The 24,462-nt window shown below is 35.7% G+C and overlaps 2 protein-coding genes across 6 annotated transcripts; one reads left to right on the top strand and one right to left on the bottom strand.

Moving 5' to 3' along the window:
- Positions 1–1,963: 1,963 nt before the first annotated feature.
- Positions 1,964–8,385, top strand: LOC109827245 (SKP1-like protein 21). Of its 5 annotated transcripts, none has more exons than XM_020394217.1 (10): positions 2,042–2,231; positions 3,500–3,828; positions 4,151–4,375; positions 4,627–4,818; positions 4,899–5,009; positions 5,143–5,230; positions 5,780–5,886; positions 5,961–6,139; positions 7,764–7,897; positions 7,984–8,385. In XM_020394217.1, the coding sequence occupies exons 2-10, from the start codon at positions 3,793–3,795 to the stop codon at positions 7,992–7,994; spliced, it is 1,083 nt and encodes a 360-aa protein (XP_020249806.1). In that variant the 5' UTR covers positions 2,042–2,231; positions 3,500–3,792; the 3' UTR covers positions 7,995–8,385. The 5 variants fall into 5 exon arrangements, with proteins under 5 accessions (XP_020249808.1, XP_020249806.1, XP_020249804.1 ...); XM_020394215.1 differs by having other exon boundaries at positions 2,043–2,231; positions 8,002–8,385; XM_020394216.1 differs by having other exon boundaries at positions 2,044–2,231; positions 5,967–6,139; positions 8,002–8,385.
- An 850-nt stretch (positions 8,386–9,235) lies between these two features.
- LOC109827236 (signal peptide peptidase-like 4) lies at positions 9,236–24,451 on the bottom strand. The gene is made up of 14 exons (XM_020394199.1): positions 24,237–24,451; positions 22,465–22,623; positions 22,265–22,376; positions 20,645–20,764; positions 19,131–19,282; positions 18,826–19,020; positions 17,615–17,649; positions 14,059–14,221; positions 12,945–12,998; positions 12,060–12,152; positions 11,811–11,953; positions 10,229–10,299; positions 9,696–9,779; positions 9,236–9,543 (listed from the first exon to the last, which is right to left on the bottom strand). Exons 1-14 carry the CDS (start codon positions 24,375–24,377, stop codon positions 9,440–9,442), a joined length of 1,626 nt encoding a protein of 541 aa, XP_020249788.1. The 5' UTR covers positions 24,378–24,451; the 3' UTR covers positions 9,236–9,439.
- Positions 24,452–24,462: the final 11 nt, after the last annotated feature.

Genomic DNA, 24,462 nt, shown 5'->3' with positions numbered 1-24,462 from the left:
CGATGATGTGGCTTGGTGGCCATTCCATCCGCCAGACAACTTTACGGTTAAATCTATCTACACCTTCATCAATAGCACTGGATATTTATTTAGAGGCTATAAATTTATTTGGAAATCTACTACACCCCTCAAAGTGAAAGTTTTCTTTTGGATCCTTAGTAAGAGAAAGCTCAATATATACCAAGGTGAACCTTAGCTATAAAGGCTGAACTGGTGACACTTCCTACTCTTTTTGTAACAAAGAACATGAAAGTGACGACCACCTATTCCACAATTGTTCCTACATCAAATTGGTCTAGGCCTACTTCATACCATTCCTACATATATCTCCTCTCTCTCATGAAATCAGTTTGATTTTGGAATCTAATGGCTCATTTTGGGGGATAAAGAGGATAGACTGTTGTGGGTTGTTTAGTTCTCGTCCATCTGTTGGTGCTTATGGAGCCGCTCGAAACAACCTGATCTTCCATCAGTCAGAGATATCTCCCTATGTGCTAGCATCTAACATCTCTCACTTTGTAATCTTATGGACAAGCAACCTTGCAGCTAAGAGAGCTGCCATCGTTCATAAGGTGATGACTGACATGGGACTATCACAGCTGTTGCTGCCAAAGGACTCCTCATCCCACGACATGACAATGGTTGGGGACAATTTCTGAGGATACAAGCTCTGATAAACTCATTCGTGTAATTATGACTTTATACTTCTGCTTATAGTCTTTTGTTTTTGTTTTTTTTTATGTAAATGGGTCTTGGTGTAAGCTCCAAATTTTGTATACTCTCATACCAATCTTTCTCTTGAATGCTTAGCCTAAGTTCCCCTCTTCATCTCTCCCTTCCTTCGTAATAGGTGACAGCTATAGTACTCTCCCTATTCTTAGGTGGAGATTCTTGGTTTGTGGCACTTAGGCTTGTGTCTTTAAGGTTTAAGATTGGCTTCTTATTTTTTGGATAATCAATGATATATGAACAGGGCATCTCATCCTGTTTCTTTTCGTCAAAAAAAATGAAAATCAAGACTAGATGTAGCATTTGGAGGGATTGCCAAGTAAAATCTATTGTCGTAGCTTCTCCAATTCTCAATTTTTTTCAAAGTAATCCCTCTAATAGTTATTTATATTCTCGAGTGGACATCCTAATTTCTAAATCAGTCAACAATTAGGGGACCTAATAGCATTTTTCACAATTTAAGGGACTACTTGTGAAGTGTGAAAGACTTGAGGGACTAATATGCTGACTCAATCAAGGAACGATTTATTAAAAGAGATTAAGTATCTTCTACTATTGTGAGTGAAAGTTTAATTTATTTTTTGGATCTTCTGCCAAAATTGTTGGTTTCGCCACTAGTGGCAATGATACACTATGAAATTGTTGTTGATTAGCTTTAAAAAAATAATCATAGGTTTTGTCTTTATACAACAAAAAATATCATTATTAAAAGGAGAGCGAGGTTGAATGTTTGGGGGAGAAAAAAAAAGTATTGAAATTTCTTTTCTATTGTTCGTACAAAACTAAGAAACACCCCATTCCTATCAAAGTTTATCATTTTGACACTGAACATGGAATACAAAATTTTCCTAATTATGATATTTTTAAGAACAATAAGAAGTATAAGTAGTACTGTTGCATGCTAGCAATAGAAGTATTTTTTTTTAAAAAGCATACTAATATTTCACATTCCAAGCTCATTCATAAAGAAACATACTTTTTTTACACTCAGAATAAAACACGAATCTTGCTGGGTTTATGACATTTCCAAGGAAAATTTTACAAATTGTATTGTCGCTTTTGAGTAATAGCAATATAGAGAAAAAGATTTCACACTTCAAAAAAAAAAGAATAAAGAATAAAAGGAAAATACTAGGAAATTAATTTTACAAATAAAAGGTAAATAAAAATATGAGTAGCAGTAGTAAGGAAAGAGTACATACTAGGAAACTTATTTTGAGGGTGCGTACGGAAATGCGAAAGCTGTTAAAGGTTCGATATGCAAAAAAAACCCTGAAAAACCTAATCCTTGTGAGGCATTCAGAGAATCGACCCCCTCCGCCCTCCCCCCCCCCAAACTTTCTCTTGCTTCACTCTCTCTCATCATTCCCCTTTGCTTTCTCTCTCTAAGCTTACACAGAGGCCCCTATCTCTCTCCGACGCCGCCGCGCCGCCCGCCGCAGGTTACTCCGTCATCGAAGAGAATCCAAAGTCCCATCTTTTCCCTTTTCTATTTACCGAAGGTTAAATTTTTCTTTCAAAATTTAACTTCTTTTTGTAGCTCAGCGCGAAGATTAAGGTTCGAATACGCCATTGTATGTTTTGCTTTATTTTTTTGTTAGCACCAAGTTTTCATTACGGAATTCTAAGGATAAAGATCAATTGCGTGATTATTCATGGAAGCTGTGTTTATTCGTTTAAATGGCAAATTAGGTTTTCTGTTTATGAAATTAGAGGAAAAAATTAGAGATTGACCAGCAAAGGTTGCAAATTTAGTACCTACATTATCGGCAGAATCAGTGAAATTATTGATTGTACCTAGTCAGTGGCGGAGCCAGGATTTTAATCCTATGGTGTCCTATAGATACATCGGTAATGGTGGAAAATACATCTCTCTCAACATTAGCCACCAAACTATCATTAAGCTGAAAAAATTCGAACCCACGCGCATGATGGATTCCTTGCGAGATTCGAACCCGCGCGCATGCTGGGTTCCTTGAGACCCTTTTCTGCTAAACCATCTATACTTTTGTTATTTTTATATGTGCTCTCTGGTAGATATTCAGTTTTTACTGGTGTCCTGGGAACCCAGAGGCACCCATTCAGCTCCGCCCCTGTACCTAGTACTGGGTGTCATGTTGAAACTGGCAATTTTTACCCACTGATGCTTTCTTTGTACCATTCTAGAACATGTTATTCATCGTTTTGTCACGTTCTATGATCATTTGAGAATCAAATGAGACCGAAAAAGTTTGTTGTGGTTGTGACCCATGATTGGATTTTTGGTTAGAATCATTGACTGAAGAAATCAAATAATTCTACTGATAGTGTCGCTTGATTAAAAGTTATACATGTTTAAGACTAAACCAAAGTTTTCCCAGATTCATAAAAAACCAAAACATTTAACCATGATTGTGAAAGGACACTTGTTTGCCACTTAAACCAAATCAGAATCATGTGTACTTTATAGCAACTTGTTGTATTGAGTTATATAATGTTTGCATTGTCGTGTCTTATTCAAGCTTCTTATGTCATGTCACGTTGCTATATGTCCTTCTACATGTAGCTGTAGTTTTGTATACTAGTAAATAAATTGTGAACAATGAGAGCGTCTAGTAATTTGAATTTATAAAGAAAAAGGGTTTGCATAAAAAGTTTGTATTCAGGATGACAGGTCTTTTAAAATTCTGTACTTAATGCATAATTGCATTGTTGTATTAGTACGATTGGTTATTTTTGGTATATCTTTGAATCATAATTCTGGTTTTTTTTTTCTTTTCTATTTTGGTAGGTCAAGCAAGTAATTTGAGACTCTGCCATTACAGCTTTCCCACTGAAGCCTTTTCTATGATAGGCTTACAGATGCTAAAGGCTTTCTCAAATAGGAATTATATATATGTCATTAGTGTATCTATAATTCACAGCTGTGTATGTAGGCAGTCAATATTCATTGTATAAGGACAAGGTGTCCTTGCCAGCCCACCTGCGGCTTGCTGATTTAAATTTGTTGACGGTGGGGAGAAGTCATAACTCTCTTTGTGCTTGGTAATCCAGTTTCATTGTATACTTAAGGACCACATCAAAATGTCAGAAAGCGAAATGGCAATCATCAAACCAGAGGTGCGTTGGGAATCCCTAAGACCGCTCACACACATATTCGAAATGGGAATCTTTCTTTCTTCTTGACTTTTTGTTTGTTCAATGTTCACTTTGTTTACTTCCCTTATACCTCTTTCTGTGTTTCTCTAACCGCCAACAATACAACAAGGTCTGTTATTTTGAAGGGAATTACAATGCCAGAGTTTTGCTAATTTTTCCATTTTATTAGACTCCTCCAACTTATACATCACTTATTTCTTATGAGTTAATCTGCATCAATTTAACAATGATTACATGATATGTCGAGATATATTGAGTCATATATTTGGGTATTTTCTAACAGGCTATGAAGTCATATATATGGCTCGAGTGTGCCGATGGTTCAATCCAACAAGTAGAGGAGGAGGTTGCTATGTTCTGCCCCATGATATGTCGAGAAATACTTCAAAAGGGCCTGGGTTCTTCCAAGAACTATGCTATTTCTCTTCCAGAAAGGGTCAACCCAGCTATTCTTAGCTTGATCCTCGATTACTGTCGATTTCATCAAATGCCAGGCCGTTCTAACAAGGTTGGTTCTCTTCTTGAATGTAGTGCATTTCTAGTTTTTCAAAGTACTAAAGTTCACAACCGGTCCTTTAGATGCTTTAAGCATCAATTTGTCTAAGGGGCTAGCAATTTTTCTTATAGGGTGAACAGGTTTGAATGCTTAATCAACCAGTTGACTAGCTTGTTGCAGATCATTACATGATTGAAACTAGAGGACAGAGGGTTTACCATTATCTTTGTTTTGTTCAACAGTTTTATATTTACTTTGTGTAGGAGCGGAAGTCCTTTGATGAAAAGTTTGTTAAGGCTGACACCAAAAGGTTATGTGAATTGGCTTCTGCTGCTGATAGTCTCCAATTAAAACCTTTGGTTGATCTCACTAGCAGGGCACTTGCTCGCATGATTGAAGGAAAAACACCTGAGGAGATACGCGAGACATTCCATTTGCCTGATGACCTCACTGAGGTATTTGCTTTATTTCATTTTCTTTTCTGTTCATCCATTGTAGTGTGAATATTGTTCTTATCTCATTGGTCACTTTTCAGGAAGAGAAATTGGAACCATTGAAAAATACCACCGATGATCCACGAATTCGTCTGTTGAATCGACTTTATGCTAAAAAAAGAAAAGAACTAAAGGATAGACAAAAGCTAAAGGTAATAGCTACACCATCTTTGCAGACTATGGTGCAGTAATAATAAGCTAAAGTTTCTTTATAAAATTTTCAGGTTGAAGTTTAGGGTTCTAATTATAAATGTGCCAGCCTTATATTTTGACTTCCTGTTTTAGGATGTTGAAGTTGAAGAAGAGCGAGTAGATGAGCAAGTAGATGAGCGGTCTGTTGATGACCTTTTGTCTTTTATAAATGGAGATGGAGGTATGTCCTCTTTTTATGTACTTAATATATTTGCAGCCCATTATGTTCATTGTTTCTCTTTCTTTCGATAGGCAATTCCTACTGTTAGTGCTTTTGTCCTTCTATGATCAGTGATGAAGGTGATCTACCTTATTCTGTTTCCTTACCTTTGTTGTCCTGATACTTGTTTGTATCTCATGGTGATTTCTACAAAATTTCTAGAATACATGAATCTTTTTTTTTTGGGATAGGTTTAGTTTATTTCTGGATTGCTTTAGTCATGAAGTTTTCTCCTTCATGCTTATTTATAGCATACAATTGATATGAGTGTTAGATGTTAAATTTACCATCTTTTGCGTCAATCTCTGAAACCAAGTTTCATGATAATTCATGGTATTTCATGGATGTTAATTGTTGCATTCGGCTAACATTAAATCATGACATATGGATCCATTCTTAACCTTGGATCCTAAAACTTTGATGTTTATAGAATAATCTCTAACTGAGACGCATGCTCCCTTATTTTCCAAAGAGTGAACACTAAGTTGCTCTTTATTTTGATTTGCACAGATTCTAAAGCTGTTAGAGGTGCAAAAAGTAAAAAAAAGAATAGAAGGAAAAAGGATCAGTTGAAGGATCCATGTAGGAGCACAACAGGCAAAGAATTGTCCAAGAAGGTTTGATTTAATTTTAATTCTTCTGCGCAAGTTTGTTTTTCTAGACGAGTCATTTACTTGATGTGGATATTAAGGTTCAGGAAGCTGTTAGTCTTACAATATGCCACGAAGCTGTTGGCAAGTGCTCTCCTACCCCAAGTAGGAGCTCAGCAAGACTTGAAAGCACAGAGAGCGACTTAGTGTCCAAAGTTGAATTTGATGATGTAGATATTGATGATGAGTTGGATCCTGCAATGAAGGAGGAACTTGACAGGTAAGTGTCCTTGTTTTAATTTGGTTACTGCACACAAGTTACCTTTATTGGTTTTCTTTTCCTTTTATTCCATTCTTTTTGTATTTTACAGGTTTTCGTCTTAAAATTTTGAATAGTTAATAGCTGATCATTGTTATGGTAGCGATATTATAACCATTTAAACTTATAATATTTAATTTTACATGTATATTAAAAATGATAATTCGTAAATCTCCTCAATCCTGACACGAAGGCTACAAATACTATAGTCCGGTAGCATGGCAAAGTGCATAAATTAATCACAATAAAGGCAGCTGAAGACAGGGTGTGCCTAGCATACACCTATCATATGTTTCCTGGAGGCCACTTAAATTGCTAGAGGGCCACATCACTTACTCGAAAGCCACTTATTCAGTGCACTCGATAATATAAGGTAGCCTTTAAACACTTGCCTTCACTAAACAGTGACCATCTTGTTATATATATCTGTGCGTGCGTGTGTGCAACAGAGATATGCTTGCAAGATCAGAACCGCACATAGAATACGGAAATATGCCTTTTGCGCGTGGAGAAAGAGTTACTTTGGAAACTTTAGCTTTTATTTTTATGGTTAAAACCACCCCAGTCCTATTGAGATACGGTTCTGATGGGATACTTGTTCCGTGCAACACTATACAAAGCTAACTGAAACTGAGGGTGAAACTATTGGAACCACAGGAACTAGGTAAAGCAATAAGTAAGATATACATAAGCAGAAAGTAAGTTCTTAAACATTATAATCAAGATAATTGTCTTTTTTACGCTTTCTGCATCAAAGTTGAGGGGGAATGATCAAGGTGAAGTATTCGAGATCAAACTAACCAAATTGCCTCAACAAGTATAGGACAAGCTTGCGGCCTGAATCTCAGCAATCACTTGTTCAGATTCTACATATTGATCATTTTGAACTAAAAGCAAACTTTTTGGTGGAATATCAAACTATGTATAATATCCCAACTCTCAATAGTTACATTTAGAACTTAATATTGATCATCTTGTTCTAAAATCAAACTTTTTGGTGGAATATTCAAACTATGTATTATATCCCAACTGTCAATAGTTACATACAAGTCTATAGAACATAGAAAAGCAGGATGCCCATGAAGAATATTTTTTCTTGCTGTCGGAATAAGAAAAAGTCCAAATCCTATAAACATAGTAACTGGAAGTGGAAGAAGAGGTATTATCCACGCATATTTATATGTATGTTCCATAAAAAAACAAATTTCCATAACCAAGGTCAAACTATGAGCTTCTGCTTTCTTTTGTGTACATAAGGTGGCATAATTTAGTGGCATGCGTCAATCTGTCGTAAAAAATACAAGCTGCTATGGGCTAAACTAGCAAGAACATGGTTGTCACTGTAGACTTGTATTTGTATTGGACCTATTATGCTTGTGCAGCAAAAGACTTGTTATCCTTTCACCTTATTAAGGCGTTCCTCTTATTTATTTTGCTTTTCTCATACATCAAGTTATATATATCTTTGTTTGCATCCCAGTTATGTCATTTTGACAGCTGCTATGCAAATAAACTCCTGACGTGAGTATAATGACCCATTGCATCTTAATCTAGCTTGCCTCATCCATTTTATAAATTATTACAGAGAAGTGGAAGATTTTGCACGGAGACTGAATTCTGATTGGCCTGAAAGAATGCAAGAAATCCTATCTCTAGGCCAGGATAGAAGACTTGTTCCGAATTTGCTGAATGGGAATAGTTCCCTTAGAAGATACACAGGTTTGCATTCTCTGTCAATATCGTCTTCTCTGTATTTAATTGATGTAAGCTTTTTCCGTATTCTATCATATAAACTTATGAACTAGATAATCACTGAGGTGCAGGTGTTGGCCATAGATGAGCATGCAGGCATATATAAGACCAATTGAAGCTGATCCATTCTTTTGAATGGTAGGTGAACCTTGTCTCTGTTGAGAGAGTGTAGACTGCCATTGACAAAATGTGGTGTACATGAAACGGCCATTGGCATGTATTTTCAGTTTTTTTAAATTATTTATGCAATTTTATGTCAATATGTTTGTAATTGTGCAACTTTAGGGAGGACTTGCCAGTGTTTATGTAAAACTCTCCAGATGCACGAGCCCTCTGCATGCAATATTTGCATGAGGGTCGGCTCTGTCTTCCAGACTCCAGCCGTTGCTGAAGTTAATGTCATGATGTTCGCAATTTAAATAATCAACAAAATAGAAATACTTGGGTGTCGGCAATGTGCATTAAGTTTCTACCGGGAACAGCAACTGTTCAGCTGCTAGAAGTGGCATGGACCTGGTTGCATTCTTGGATTCTTGTGCTTTATAGAATGGAGTATTTAATCCACTTCTGCTTTTCTTTCATCCTCTTTGTGCTTCTGTTGAGGTTCTGGGTCTCGTATTCAAGTGATGAATTGAGCGCTTCATTTTTGAGAATATGATCATGTATCTTTTGAAAATTATTTGTTTTCAACAGTCAGATTTGCTTTCTACGAAATTCTGCTGAGATCGAGCGAGCTTTCACCCTTCAACTTGGTAAGCTAAAGCTGAAGGCATTATATCTATGCATAGCAAATTTCTGATGAGTAATTTGGTGGTATTTTCGATCGTAAAGATTTGATTAGATTATCACTTTTTGAGGGATCATAATTTCTGGCAGCGGTTAAGAGGTTCAGGTGAGGGATGTCTTCATGGAAAAGTTTGATGCTGCTGTTGTTTCGTGGAAGGAGGTGGGTAAATATGAAGAAGGGAGCAAAATAAAATCTCATTCAAACCTTTTTTAAGTTACATAATCTCAAATTTCTCCTTTTCTTTTTTCAGTTCAAAATATCAGGATGCGTGCGATAACAGAAACTTATGCTTTTAGGACGCGCAAGGCAACAAGAACAAAGTCTAAACTCGTACTAAATTGTACATAAATAAGATACGATTTGTAGTTTCTTTCCAGAGATGGAATAATCTTCCATCATATGCTACTGAGAAAATAGTGAACAGGGCAGCGAGTCAGAACCATTGCAGTCACAAACTTCAATCTCAGGCACCAACGTATTGATAAAGCATCATGTTCCTTTGATCCTTTCACCGGACAAAATTTCAAGAAAGCTTTTCACTATGCGAATGGGATCACAAAAGAGTTTATCGTCTTCGGTTTCCATTTCCAGTAACTGATTCAATGTGTTCATTCCTTTAGCTCAGAATTTACAATGCCTTAACACCTTTAGTACTTTATACATACAACAAATAACTGATCGTTTAGTGTGGTATACAAGGAGGGGGGGAAAAGACTAGAGGCCTATTCTGGGGTAAGCTTGACATGCGGGCAAATTCTCTCGGGCTCTCCCTTCTCCCAAATATTTCTAAGTTCGCCTCTTTTTCTTCCCAGTGCCGATAGCGTGCCTGCACAAAGTTAGAAAAGTGATTACCAAGGAATAACAAGAGCAAGAAAATTGATCGCAGTAAAGAAGATCATCCACAGGCAAAATGGAGCTCCACAATGATAATACTAATTTATAGATTAGATTTGCAGAGCTCGGTTGGATGAAACTCACCTAGGGTGAAGGGAACAATGTATAGAAGAGCTGGTTGACCATGTCCATCCATCAAATTAAGAGCCACATATGTTATTAGTAGACCTGCAAAAAAATAAATATAAAGACATTATCATGCAACTTCTGAATTTCCTATAACTTGGTATTGAAATGTAATGTAGTTGGGAGTCATCTAGGAAATAGATTCGGTACAATTACACATGGTGTACAGGATTATGACACAATCTGTCTCGGTAAAAATGGGCTGGAGATGGGTAAGAAGTTGGCTTGACAAATCTTACAAGTGATTAGAAAAAAGAAGTTTAATTGAAAAAAAAAAACAAGCGACTATTATCTAGTAGCAGCATCAATCAGCCATCTTGCCTTTTGTTTCATTTATCCTGTGCTTCGTGGTGCTACAACTAAACATGGCAAGCATGTTAAGATATGTTCATAAATAGATCGTCCATCAACCTCACAAGACTGTTCAGTATATATCATGTCTTCTCTACTTGTACTGTACTTGTCAATTATCAATAACTTCATAAACTTACCGAAACCATAGGCCACCATAGTCCACAGGAAGTAACCTGCCCTCAAATTCTTATTTGCAGCCCAATCATACCTACAAACAGAAACAGAAACAGAAACTCCATGCATTCAGAAAGATATGTAGAAGAACAATCAGCAAAGATGTATGTATTTAACTGACAACAGATACATTCATCCTCAGTACCTAGGAAATAAATACTAATAGAAAACAGCCAGATAAAAAAAAGCACATTTTAACAGTAAGAATTGATGCAAAGGGGTGTATCGGTAAACCACATAAACTGAGAAATAAATTTGATCTGGCACCTGGAATTAATTGGTAAATAAGATATTAATATCATTACCGCAGCAGTGACAAAAGAAAAACACAAGGAGAGAAAAAGGGGAAAAGGGCAGGGTGAACTTAATAACATGAAAACATGCAGCAATCTCCATGCCAGATCAATCATGCAACAACCTAAGTATCTGGCTTTTGAATAAATAAATAGCTACAATCCAAAAGGAATTATTGGAAGAGAGAATTCTGTTAAAGGACAATAGTAAGCCAAAGAATTCTTCCACTTTCACTCAAATTATGCAAAAAGTAATAGAGATGAGGCAAAGCTTATTCTGCCTCACTTCATGGACTTTAAGTAAACTTACATATTGAGGTTTGATTAGATTAAGTATTGGAATGCAGTAGTAGTTTGTGAAGCACTGTATACTGCATGAGATTTGGACTTTAACTATGATTGTTTGACATACTATTTAAACTTGGGAAGAGGGTGGATAACATATGTGACAGAATTCTTCTTCAAACAAAATTCCCCTTCTAAGATCATTGGAAGGTGTCAAAAGATAAGCTTTATATCAACAGAAATTGAGATATTACAGTTCATCAGCTTTCAGGAACCTCATCCGACTTTTGTACCTAGAGGTTGAGATATTTTCTCCGTATTAAAGTATCAAAATTTACTAAATTGAATTTTATTGTCAAGTGATGTGTCTTATTAAAGTAAGAACAAGAAAGAACCATTCCATTAGTTACTTGTATGAAAACAGAAAACATAAGATAAACAGCTGATGTATCTCTTGCTTTGCACTCACTTAGTGGACGATATCTTTCTCTACCATCTGAAAGAAAAGAATCAGAAAATATTGTGCAATAAAATTCTGAGTTAATTGTAGATAACCCCTTGTACTCTTGCCCAATTGCTGATAGACCCTCTACAGTTCTACTATTGCAGATAGACAGTGCAAAAGAGTCAAAAAGTTTTCACCAAGGGTTCTATCTACAGCAATAGAACTACAGGGCATCTATCTGCAATTGAGCGATAGTAATCCAGAACTAAACCTAAAATTTTAGAGAGACACAGAGATTGATCGACTAATAGACCTCCTGTGTGCAAAAGAATCAAAAAGTTTTCACTAAGGGTTCTATCCACAGCAATAGAACTACAGAGCATCAGGGCATCTATCTGCAATCAAGTGATAGTACAAGGGTCTATCCGAAATTAACCCTAGCATTTTAGACAAACTAGACAAGCTCCATTCCAAAAGTAGATGATTAAAACTGAAAATGCTTTAAAAAGACTGAATCTGAACCTCAATGCAAATGCCACTAGCAGTCCTGGAAGAAGAATGTCACCAAAACCAATGACACTATATCCACCCCATGGATCAAACATGCGTGGTATCTTAAGTAACATAGGCACACCGTCCTCGCCACTTCTGTCACCCCGTGCAACCTGCCAAGTATGAAGAACATGTAAACATTATTTGACATATTAATGTATTATCGGTCACCTGGAAATAATACCTTAGTCAATGCACAATTAAAAGTAAATTACTTACCACAATCATTACGCTTTCATGGAACAAACTTTTTGACGCAAACACCCAAAATATGTCATACAAGAAGGCGCAACCTAGGAGCACAGTACCAACCTGGTTTCATAAAGGAAGTAGTGTAAACATCTGTAATAGATGAAGCATAATACAATGCAGTATTCAATTAAAATTCTGGATTGAAGTTCCGTAAATGCTCTATTAAAGCTTAATTGCTATCATAAAATTGGTTTTATAATGACAACGACTTTTGCAGCACAAAAAAAAGACAAAAACTGAATTAACAAATCAAGTCTTTGTTGTGTTTGACGTTGGAAGTTACTAAAGAAAATTTATAAACATTACAATCTGCAACTATGACAGAGTTACTTGTGCAATATTTTCCTTTGATTTTGATTCTTGATGATATAGTCAAGAATCACCCAAGAAAATTCCTAATGACAAATTTGATTTTGGAATGGGACTCCATTTAACTCCATCTTACTGTGCCTCTGAGAAGAAAGGTGACTCCCTACAACAGCTTCCATCATCTTTTCCCTTTGCCTACTATCAACCGGCTGTAACAGGTGTATGCATAACTTTTTTTTGTCTATAGTTTCTTTGCCAGAAACTTGGCAACAACTTGTCGACAATATTTTAGAAAGTGCAAATAGTTCAAGAAAAAAATTCAAAGTTGCAAATATGGGAATGTAACCGTTTACTTATGAAGTAAATATGTAGAAGTGGAGATACACTACCCAAATTGACTATGCTGATCAGAAGAGGATCTAAGTGAAAAGATTTTTCATACACATACAAGCACAAGTGTTATTGCTTGCAGTTCATGTCAATGTGGATAAGCACAAAGATAACTTGAAAGTAAACTATCAAAGAAGGACGATAAGCTTTTACCTTCAGATTAGGTATGCGCACAATCTGAATAACCGTTATTATCAATGCAATGCCCTGAATAAAATGGCATGCCATTAGAAAGGAAACAATCAAACCCAAATATAGCAGTCAAAGAGAGACAATGCATTGTCTGCAATTTTAAAAAATTATATGTGCATGTAAAATCCTATTTTTTGAAGTTTCAAATGAGGTTGTCTTATATGATTATGATACAAAAGTCTACAAACTTCCAAAGTTTTTTTTTAGATCATGAATCACTGAGCAGTAAAAATTTGAAACAGAAGTAACAGCAGAAAGTTTTGTTCTTTCTGAAATGAACATGCAATGAAAAAAAAATCAATCCCATCACATGTTTAGAAATCCAATGCATCTCGTCATGAAAAACAACATGTTTCTTAGAAATAATGGACTAATATAAAATTGTGATGCAAGCATGGATCTTTGTCTCTTCCCCCACACTTGCACTAACATAATAGCATACAAATACGTACATGTATTAGCAAGCTTATGGATCTTTCATCTCTTGCACTTACATATTAGCATTTAACTCTGTACACATATAAGCAAGACTAAGGATCTTTCGTCTCTTCCCCTACTTTCGCACTGACATATTAGCAATATTATGCATACTTTATATAATTGCATTATGGAAGGGAAACAAGAAGTTTCACACACCGAAAAAAATATCGCTAGTACAAATTTAAAGAGTACGCTCAAATATTTCTCTACAATTTTCACTTCCATAGTGCAAGAATATGGACATGCCAACAAGGACATAAATATTCCAACATGGATGAAACACACAAACTTGCAGAGTGTGCGTGTAGGGCAGGCCCGTATGACACAGATGCCCTCATGATAATGCTTCACGTAGAAGTGCCTTTGCTATAGAGACGACAACGCAAAAGAATTTGTTAAAAAAAAGGTGCTGACTCTAACCAAATGAACAGAAAGACCATATCTCACTATTCAATCTCTACTAACAGCAAAGTAATGTGCAAACAAAAGAGGAGCAAACGGATGAAAGTAAGACAACTTATATATGCCAGGATGCTTCTTTTTACCAGATAAAACCGACATAAAATAATGCTTATCATGCATAAAGTGCTCTTACAAGGATATCTTGCCCAATCCAGGCAAAATGTCGCTGGCGGTAAACAGCCCAAATGACAGAAAATGTGATACAGAAGGGAGAAACAGCCAGTGTAAGGTAGGAAACTGGACCAAACAAAGGTACTTTGATGAATGTTTCTCCAGAATGTTTAAACCACCTGGACCTGAAAAATCGTGAAAGCAAACTATTTACCTAAAAGCGTTATAGTTTCGGGTGAATTACATCATGAAGTGCTTCACCACGATAAGAAAAGATTAGGTAAATCAAATAAAGTCGGACATAATAGCAAGTACTAAAAATAGCATAGACAATTAATCGAGCATTTCACTAAAATCTGAAAGCAAAATATTTCATCCTATATTTAATGCATAAACTCCAGCACAGGTACTCTAACTGGAAACTCATAGATGACACCTAGAATAATTAAAATTTGGAGCCAAACACTAAATTTGTGCATAATGAAGAAGCAATAGATATAGATGGTTACATAACAGGTAAAACAGCCAACAACAGTTCCCCGAATGGCCCATGCATATAGGAATTAGGAACGCGATGAACCTTAGGTGCTGATAAACATAAATGATATCTGACATCACATGCAACCATATAATGCCTTAACATTCAACAAAATCATCTCCAATATATATTTCTTTAAGAAGAATAAAATGGTAAACAATCAGAAGAGCGTTTTAAGTTCTAACAATGGACAAGCAGCTAGCCAGAAAATATTATGTCCACCATGGAGCATCATTTCCTTTTTATGTGAAAAAGAGATTTATTATCCTCGTTCGTTATGTTGAGAAAGTGGATTTATGCCAGATAGACAGTCAGATTTTATTTTAAGAAAGCAAGTAAAAGATAATTACATAATTTTCCAATATGAGATTGAAGCAACGTTCTCCAACTTTCTGAATATACTAACTACTCTAGTGGCTTTCTCAAGTTGGAGCTTATATTATCCATCATACCCTTGACCACCCGAACAGACAAAAGAAGTGAAATCATTCTCAGGCTGCAGAAAGTGGTCTCGGGTTCAATCTTCAGAAACTTCATCAAAAATAATATTAGTCGAATCCTTGCAGAAGAAATTGGTTAGACAGAAGTACCCCATTTCAGTTTTCTTTTGCACCAAGAAAACATGCAGAGATTCCTCTCACAATAGATTTCTGACCGGGCTACCTTTCATATTCTAACTGGATCTTCAAGAAAGTGGTGGCTGTTCAGCCAACTGAAATAGGTTCAGTTCATAGAATTTCAGTTCCACAGTGGGTTACAAAAACAGATGCATCTATTTTTATCTTCAACCTCATCAAGAAAAGCAAATTGCTTATCATTATATATTCAATGATTACTGTTAGAATTAATATAAAACTATAATCATTGATCCTCACCATAACTCCTGAGTTTTGGTGTAATGGTTAGAGGAACTAAATTTGAGTTGGTATCAGAGCAACCCAGGTTCAAATCCCACCGGTCACGAATTAAATGCGGATTTTCTAAAAATTGACACCGCTACGTGAGTCCAGGTTTCGACCCATAAAAAAGGACGCTCGACCTGTGGGGGCATGTTAGAATTAATATAAAACTATAATCCTTGATCCTCACCATAACTCCAGAGTTTTGGTGTAATGGTTAGAGGAACTAAATTTAAGAATTACAATGTGGACTGAAACCATAATAGTCAACTTGAACTTACCCATATTGTCCAATAAAACTTTAAGCATTTATCCTCTTAGAACACAGACATAGCTATACTCTATAAGCTCTCCAAGCTAAACTGGTACAAATCAAGCTCCATCACTTGATGTAAGCCACCTACAATTTCAGATGATATTTCATGGTTTTCAGTAATGCTCTTCCCATTTTCTGTTATCGACTTTCGACGAATCTTTAACAGTCAGTTCAAAGATTGTTCATCAAATTTTCTGCACACGTTTGTCTTTATATTTGCACCTGCCTTGAGACGGAAGTTTCTTTTTAGAACGTAAACACCATTTCATTGGTTAATGTTTTAGTTCATGCATGAATAATATTTGTCTCTTTGATACTACCTCTCTCCAATTTCCTATTTTAATTTTCAACGTAATATCCTCATTTAGCCTGATAATCACAAACACTTGAACATGAACAAATAGACTTGCATCAAATGCTTAAGATACAAGAGTCCTGATATATGTTGCAAAGTAATAGCTAGTTCTCATCTAATTCAAACATACCAAACTTCTTAGAAATTTAAGGGGAGATTACAAGAAAGATGAGAAACAATGCAGCCAAAACAATGACTACAAGAAAAGTTGTAAATTCGTCCCCAAGTTAGTCTATCCCCAAAGTAAAATAGAATATTCTTCCATCATGTTTTGCCATCAAAAGGTGTCTTATAAAACGAGCAAAATTGACCCGCACGGTGCCGCAACATGTGCGAAGAAGTCAAAAAATAATTGTTAAGTAAATCGTTTAGAAAAATGTTTTTTAATTAGTGGATAAAAATATTTTTGGGAGCTGTAATACACCTAAATTATTTATTTTCAAATAAACCCTCAACTCATTGAATTTGTCATCAGATCTCACGATTCTCGTAATCATTTCAAGTTAATGACTCCAATTATTACTTCTACTCTTTATTAAAGGGACTCATTTCAAAATAATTTACGATCTGAAGGGTCCAGTAGTAATTTTAATAATTTGAGGGGTCAACTCTAAATGAGTTAAGAATCGATTGAGCATGATAGCACATTTCATGATTTAAGATATTTGTTTCAAAATATGAGAGTTGTAAGACATTAATATTGGAAGGAAAAAGGCTGATGTACATGGTTTTCAGAATAAAATGGGGTAAATTTTGAGTTTGTTACTTAAAATAAAAAATTAATTTTTTTAATTAGATAGGCTTCAAAACCATTTAAATTGCTATTGTGTTCCTGCAATCCAAAATTATTTTGAAATTAATCCCTTAAGTTAATAGCAATATTTTAGATCCTCTAATTCTCGCAATCCTTTTTAAATTAATCTCTTTAGTTATTGCTTCTACATTTTATTGAAGGGAGTAATTTCAAAATAAAATTTTAAGAATTAAGGAGTCTAATATTAATTTAATGATTTGATAGATCAATTTCTAATTAACTTCAGAATTGTAGGCCTTAACAACAATTTTCATGATTTGAGGATAATTTCAAAACATGAAATGTTTAAAGACTCATAATGAAAATAATTTTTTAATTAAAGGTTAAAAAAGTGAAGCTTCCGGGTACCGAACGCGGGCCAACTGACAGGCACGACTTTATGAGGGAGGAAAATACCAACTAGGCTACTCAGTAGGTGTGATTTGTTACCTGTCTTCGTTTATATATATCAAACGATTTTACTGTAGCTATGAAAAGACTTTCTACAGTTGTAAACCCAATAACTTTAGTATATATATATAGTTGAATTCACATCATACATTTGCAATTTGAATAGATCTCATATTGACCAAGGCAAATATATGCTAGCTGAAAATCCAATTTTTGTCTTCACTCGACGAACAAAATGCAGCAAGAAAAAGAGGCAATTAGCTTACCATGATAACAAAGCGACTAAACATGTTTGTAGGCCCTGAAGAGAAAGGAACACACAAACAGATAAAATTAATCACAAAATAAGTTAAAAGTCTAAACAAACAAAGAGCTTATTTCAATGTAAGATCACTCATCCTATCAAGTTGTTGTCAAATAGCTAAGTATGTGACTTGTTACACCGTACCTAAGCATAAACCTCCATATTCAATTAATGAGGTCCAGCAATATAATATTCCTCAAAGCTCTAGGCTTCGTAGAAGCCCTTAATGCTGGGTGAAACCAGTGTCATAAAAAGGCAAAAATACAAAGTCAAGCATTGGATCCCTCTATAAGGTGAGGCATAGGACACATGATGAGATTTTCATTCTATAAAATTGTGAAAAGAAAAGCCCAGAGCCAAGACTTTAGCGGTAAATCATAGAAGACACATTTATGTGCGCATTTAGACCAAAGGACACTACTGGAGTATAGAAATTCACATATTTGTCGCTAAGCAGTTATCTTAGTTCCGAGAGGATTCAATTAGTCCAATTGAGGGATTAAATGCAGGGACCGATGAGCATTCCAGTTAGGATGACAGAATATAGCCCAGGGAGCAGCTATAGGATTGACAGAAATGACATGGAATGATGCAGTAGAAGAGGTCACGGTAATTGCCAGTTGGCTGACGTCTGACCTATTTATTCTTACATAAAACCCTGAGTCTTGAGGAAAAGACTACGTTAGTTTGTCATTTTCAAAGGCAAAAATACAAAGTCAAGCATTGGACCCCTCTATAAGGTGAGGCATAGGACACAAGATGAGATTTTCATTCTATAAAATTATGAAAATAAAAGCCCAGAGCCAAGACTTTAGCTGTAAATCATAGAAGAAACATTTATGTGCGCATTTAGACCAAAAGGACACTACTGGAGCATAGAAATTCACATATTTGTCGCTAAGCAGTTATCTTAGTTCCTAGAGGATTCAATTAGTCCAATTGAGGGATTAAATGCAGGGACCGATGAGCATTACAGTTAGGATGACAGAATATAGTCCAGGGAGCAGCTATAGGATTGACAGAAATGACATGGAATGATGCAGGAGAAGAGGTCACGGTAATTGCCAATTGGCTGACGTCTGACCTATTTATTCTTGCATAAAACCCTGAGTCTTGAGGAAAACACTAGTCATTTTCAAAGTAGAATGAGGCAACTAAAGACAATATACATACCTCGACTCCACCAATGCAAAATAGAACCACCAAAAGCACCACAAACCAAGTGGACATAAGTTTGTAAAGTAGAACCAAGAAGCCTGATGCAATTACAACAAATAAGACAGCAGATGTCATGTTGATGTCCACTACACCACCACCACCACCACCACCATTTGTGTATTCCATGTTAACTAAATTGTCCGGGGCATCCTATAACCAATATTTCATTATCAGTTCATAACGGCAATTGATAATACACAGAGACTGAACAAGATCATGAGACACCCTTCCAACAACATGGTGTAGGTAAAAAAAGAAACCTTAAGTAGTTTGTCATGTTCAATTGATGCTTCTCTAGCACTCCACGCTGACCAATAAGATGCACATAATATAGTGCCAACAGCCATAAGCCACAAAAACACCTCCGCAATATCAACGAGAGGACGATCTGGAGAATATAACTGAACCGCAACTGCAGAAGACATAAACCATTGAAAGGGCAAGAAAGTAGAGAATTTGCATACAGATACTACATACAGAAATAGGTAATGTTGGGTACACCCATTCACACATTGAACCATAAACACTAAGAAAAATGGCTGGTCATAACCAAGGTAGCTATGATGCAGGCACTTCTATTGGACAACCCATCGCTCAAAATCGACACCCAAGAATCTTACAAGGAGCTCCAAGTACTGCCTAATAATACACTTGAGCACACATTTATGAAAACACCTCAACTTCTTCAAACTTAAGTGAAAGCAATGTCTCAAAGTAAGTTTAAAAAAGGAAAACTTATAAATAACAGTACAAGTTGAGGCAATGTGAACATCTGCTGCTGGACATGTGTGGAGAGTGGGTAACCACATATTATATATAAATATTACCATAACTATGTGGTATACTTGCTTGTCTGTAGGCCGAATTTACAAAAGACAAGGTATAGAAATCAGTTACTCGACGGAAAAAAAATAAGCAAAACTGCCGAGTAGAACTTCTGAACTTGTATTGAAGCAAGAAAGCCACCACAGGTTCATACTTCATACTTGTTCATAAGGTGTAAATACATAAATAAAATGAGATATTTTAAATTTGCGTATCAAAGATCTTAAAAAGATGATGTTGATAAAGTCTTGAGATTTAGAAACATTTCTTGGAACCAGAAGCATGGGTATATGTGCAGGCTGTAGAAACCTGACCAACTGATGGGTTGATTAAAGTGATATATATCACCGACAAAAGAAAAATAGCAATGACAAAAGAAACAGACACAACAAGATTATATGTAAGACCATGTAAGAGCAAATAGAAAATAAACAGGAGTAAAGAAAGGAAATGAGCGCATGCCCGGAAATAAGATAGAAGGGTACAACTTTGTTATTAAATAACTCAGGGAAAATACCGCCCTAAATGTAGATATTCTTATTGCCAGCTCTTATGAACGGAGCTATGAATTTCCATTTAGAAACTAACAAGTAATAACGAACTAAGAATTTAAATTTGTTTTAGATAACAATAAACTAATAATTAAACTATAATGCCATTCAAGGATAAAATATGAAGCTTAACCAATATCTATGTAGAAAAGTGTTAATGTGTTGAAAAGGTTGATGCTTACAAGGAACTAGGGATGAACCATTTTGATCCAACATTTTAGCCATCATAAACAATCCAAGAAGATTTTATATTTTCTAAATACCAAATACTTCGTCAAAAAGGACTCTAATACTAGTTCGTAGCAGTCTTAGTCTAACTTATCAGCTTGAAGAATGGAGAAAAAGAGTTACCATGATAGTCCAGTGCCTTAAACACTATGGAGCATACAGATATTTACCTGAGTCTCTTTGTCTTATATTTCTCTTCAAGCTTTCACCAGCATCTTCCGGAAGCATAACTGCAGGTATGCCTATATCTACATCTGTGTCATTGCTATCACAAACCATCTTGTATAACTCTGTATAAAAGAAACAAAAAGAAGGCATAAGAAATCAGAAAGTAAAGGAAGCATCAAATCACATAGATGTCAATGCATCAACATGTCCTGTGAGGGGGACCAAAAAAAAGCTTAAGATGCTTAGCAAAGACAGAAGGTAAAAGAAACCGAAAGCACCGTAAAACCAAAAAGAGGGATCTGGTTTCGCCACAACCTAGGTATAGGAACTCCATACACTCGCTGAATTTAAGAGTGAGATGGAACAGTCTCATCCCATATAGTCCACATAGTTAATTAGTTAGTTAGTTAGTTACTAAGAAAGATGAATTTGTTCATTCAATGTTTTGCCACAAGTAGATGATTAATTCTGTAACATTATCTTCTTCCTCCCTTTCTTCTTATTTTGACACTCAGTGGTCATGGCAGTTAAATGATTTGACAGGAAAAATCTTTTTTTAACAGTGCTTTCGGAACTTAATACATCTATTTCTGTCTTGCTTTCTTCCTCTCTTTTTTTCTCCCTAAAATTTTCCTCCACCAGTTCTTAGAGCAAATTGTGACCATGAGCATTATGTACCCATCGAGACTGTGAACAAAGTTTGAACAGGAGGGGTTTGTTAAAAGTTTATAGACAGAGAGAACAAAAAGGTGATGAAATGTTTATAATGCATGATTCCATTCTCTATTACTAGTTTGCATGTTTAATTTTGAACTTGACTAATTGTATGACTGAAACCAAAAAAAATACATGTACACACAGATTGAACAAATAGAGATTCTTGATTGCTTTAAAGTGATGCTTTATAATGATAAAAAACAAAGAAAAAGAACTAGTTTTCTGCATTCAAGAAGTTAAAGTAGAATATAATTTCTTCTGTAACTCACAGGCGTTCGTTTTTGTTTCAGTTGGGGATAAATTTTCCAAAGGTGCTATACCTTTAGTAGTCTGTTCAGTTACAGCAAAGTTAATAGGAAAAAATCCTAAATCTTCTAAATGAGGAATTATGCTAAAAGTACGTAAGAGATTGTTGACACATGATCTATGGGACAAGTGGCATGTTGCTCTCAGTTAGAAGCTTGAGGGCGTTAAAAGATCCTAAGCATGAGATTGTAATCGAATCGCACAACAAAAAATTGAACTGAATCAGAATATGGAACTATCATTAAAACAGCACAATTCAGGAGGAATGAGAAGGCGTCGCTCAAACTCATCAAAGTAAAGGTTTCTAAGTAGCAGGCATTATGATATGAACAGAACCAAAAGCAAATGAGGTAGAGAAACAAAAAGCAGCATCTTATAGAATAAAGTATAAGCAACCATGACCTCTCTCTCTCTCTCTCTCTCTCTCTCTCTCTCTCTCTCTCTCTCTCTCTCTCTCTCTCTCTCTCTCTCTCTCTCTCTCTCTCTCTCTCTGAAGTTCAGAATTGATCCAAGTATACATATGAACAGTAGGTTTACCAATACATAAGATTAAACAGGAAGAAAATAAGAACCAGAGGGGAAAAAGAGAGAACAGATACCTTTGTAGTAGTTTACGATTAAAAGAGCAGATGCTCCAGCAGCTTCTGCAACTTTTGCTTTAATTGTAAATTTGCAGCCACCTCGATCAACAAGTAGGATGTCTCCAGCAAGCTACAAAAATAAGTATACGTTTCAGTAACGGTATATGAAAATAGAAGCTTGCATTGTAACAAAAACAATGAAAACTAAATAACATAACCTTATTCTTAGGTGTAGTGCAGCAGTCGGAAGGATCTGCAAGGACAAGTCGAGTGCGGTTGGCATACTTTTCTTTTGATTCCATTTGTTTCCCAAATCGAGCACTAACACCGACAAATTCATTACTTTCTATTTTATTAATCCAAGTTTGGACTTTTACCTAGAAGACATTCGATGATAAATGACAATTGTTACTGACTGAAAGAAGACATACAACTAAGAAAAAAAAGGTATTAGAATACAAGTACAAAGAAGAATAAAAAACATTATGCTTGATAACTGGAACAAGGAAAAGACATGATGTGCTCCTTATGAAAATTTGCAAGATAGAAAAGTAAATTATGACGGTCATTAGAATAGAAGTGCAAAAACAAAAACAAAAACAAACAAATGCAATAAAATAATAACTTTTAGAACCTTAATCATACAAGTATATAGTAGAGCAGAGCTTCTTTATAATATTTTTGCACAGCTTGGAGTAAGGGTAGTCACTTCGAACTCAAGCTCTTCAGCTCTTATAAGTCATAAAGTTGCCAATGCTTGTCCTGAGATTTTTATTTACACTATGAAATGATAATGTTACGTGCAGAGCTGCGAAAATTTAAGTCTCCGCATTTTGGTAGAGAGCAAAACATTTGTACTTTATATATTATATCATTTCATTGTGTTAAGTTGGACTTATAAGGGAAGTGTATCCATGTGCAATAACCCATGGAAGCCAAATTGGATTTGTAGATCCGAGAAAGATATTAACTGGGCACCTCAGACATGTTCATAGTGCTCAAGGGGTATAAATGCCCTGACTCATGGTTCGCATGTCAATTACTCCAATAATTCCTCTTAGTCAAAGTCTCTGCCACTGCACCAAACTCAAACATGCTCTCGCAAATTGAGCGCCCAATTTATAAACTAAAACCTAGACTCATGCAGCAATATCAACTTTTCAAAGACCCGCTTTAAATTTGTGGGCCATGGGATTTGAACCTAGGTTGTTCTGATACCATGTCCAAGTCTCCGCCACTGAGTGTCAACCAAACCTCCAAAGCTGTAGTGAGGGTTGAGAATTATAGTTATATTCTAACACTCATCTTCAGTCTACATATTTCACAAAACAACATAAAGAATAACACAAAAGCAGAAACAATATCCACAGATATCCAATGCACAAATATGTCTCTGTTTTGATGTCCTCTATCTACATCTCAAATTCAAACCCACTACGAACAGAACTCTTGACACGCTGAGGCAACCGAGTACCACTTTCCAAAGCTACCAAATGTATCATCTTAAGAACAGTGCACCACCCCCATCTCCTTGATCCTTTAAATTAGTAGAGTCTTTTAATTTCTTGAATTTTAGAGTTTCATCATCTTGAATACACTCAGTAACTAGCACCTCATCCAGTATATCGAAAAATGAGGTCAGCAAATCTCGAGACAACCGTAAAACACATCACAAAATGGGGACTCTCTCTTCAGGCAAAGATTCAAATAAAAAAAATACTGCCCTCAAATACCTCTGACTGAACTTCCTTCGATTATTTCAATCTCCAAGATATCAACAGAGCAATAAATCACAGCATAAATTACAAATCATAGTAAAATAAGCTTAGCCAACAAAAAATTCAACTGGGTTTGACTAATTTTACTATTGGCACCAATCAAGCAACAATCTTTCCGCCAACCCACAAATGTACGGACAATCACAGCCTAAAATAAAATCGAAAGACAAGAAATTTATCCAAAAAAAACAAAAAAAAGGAGAAGAAATTACCAGGACAAAATCATTTGAGCAGCCCGGGGCCTTCGGAGTCTTGTCATCTTTGTGAACTATGTCGCCTCCGGAGGACAGAACGGGAAGAAGCAGAGTAAAAATTACTACCCAAAATGCCCCCATAAATTTTCTCCCACCCATTAGAGAGAGCTTCAAGCGAGAGAGGCTTGGTTCTCTTGCCGCTGATCTTCCCCCTTTTCGTTCGCGTGGATTTTGAGGGGTAAAA

This window comes from Asparagus officinalis, unplaced genomic scaffold, assembly GCF_001876935.1.
Source record: "Asparagus officinalis unplaced genomic scaffold, Aspof.V1 AsparagusV1_Un95, whole genome shotgun sequence".
Taxonomy (NCBI): Eukaryota; Viridiplantae; Streptophyta; class Magnoliopsida; order Asparagales; family Asparagaceae; genus Asparagus; species Asparagus officinalis.
Note: the sequence above shows the minus strand (reverse complement) of the source record. Positions and strands in the feature narration are given on the sequence as shown.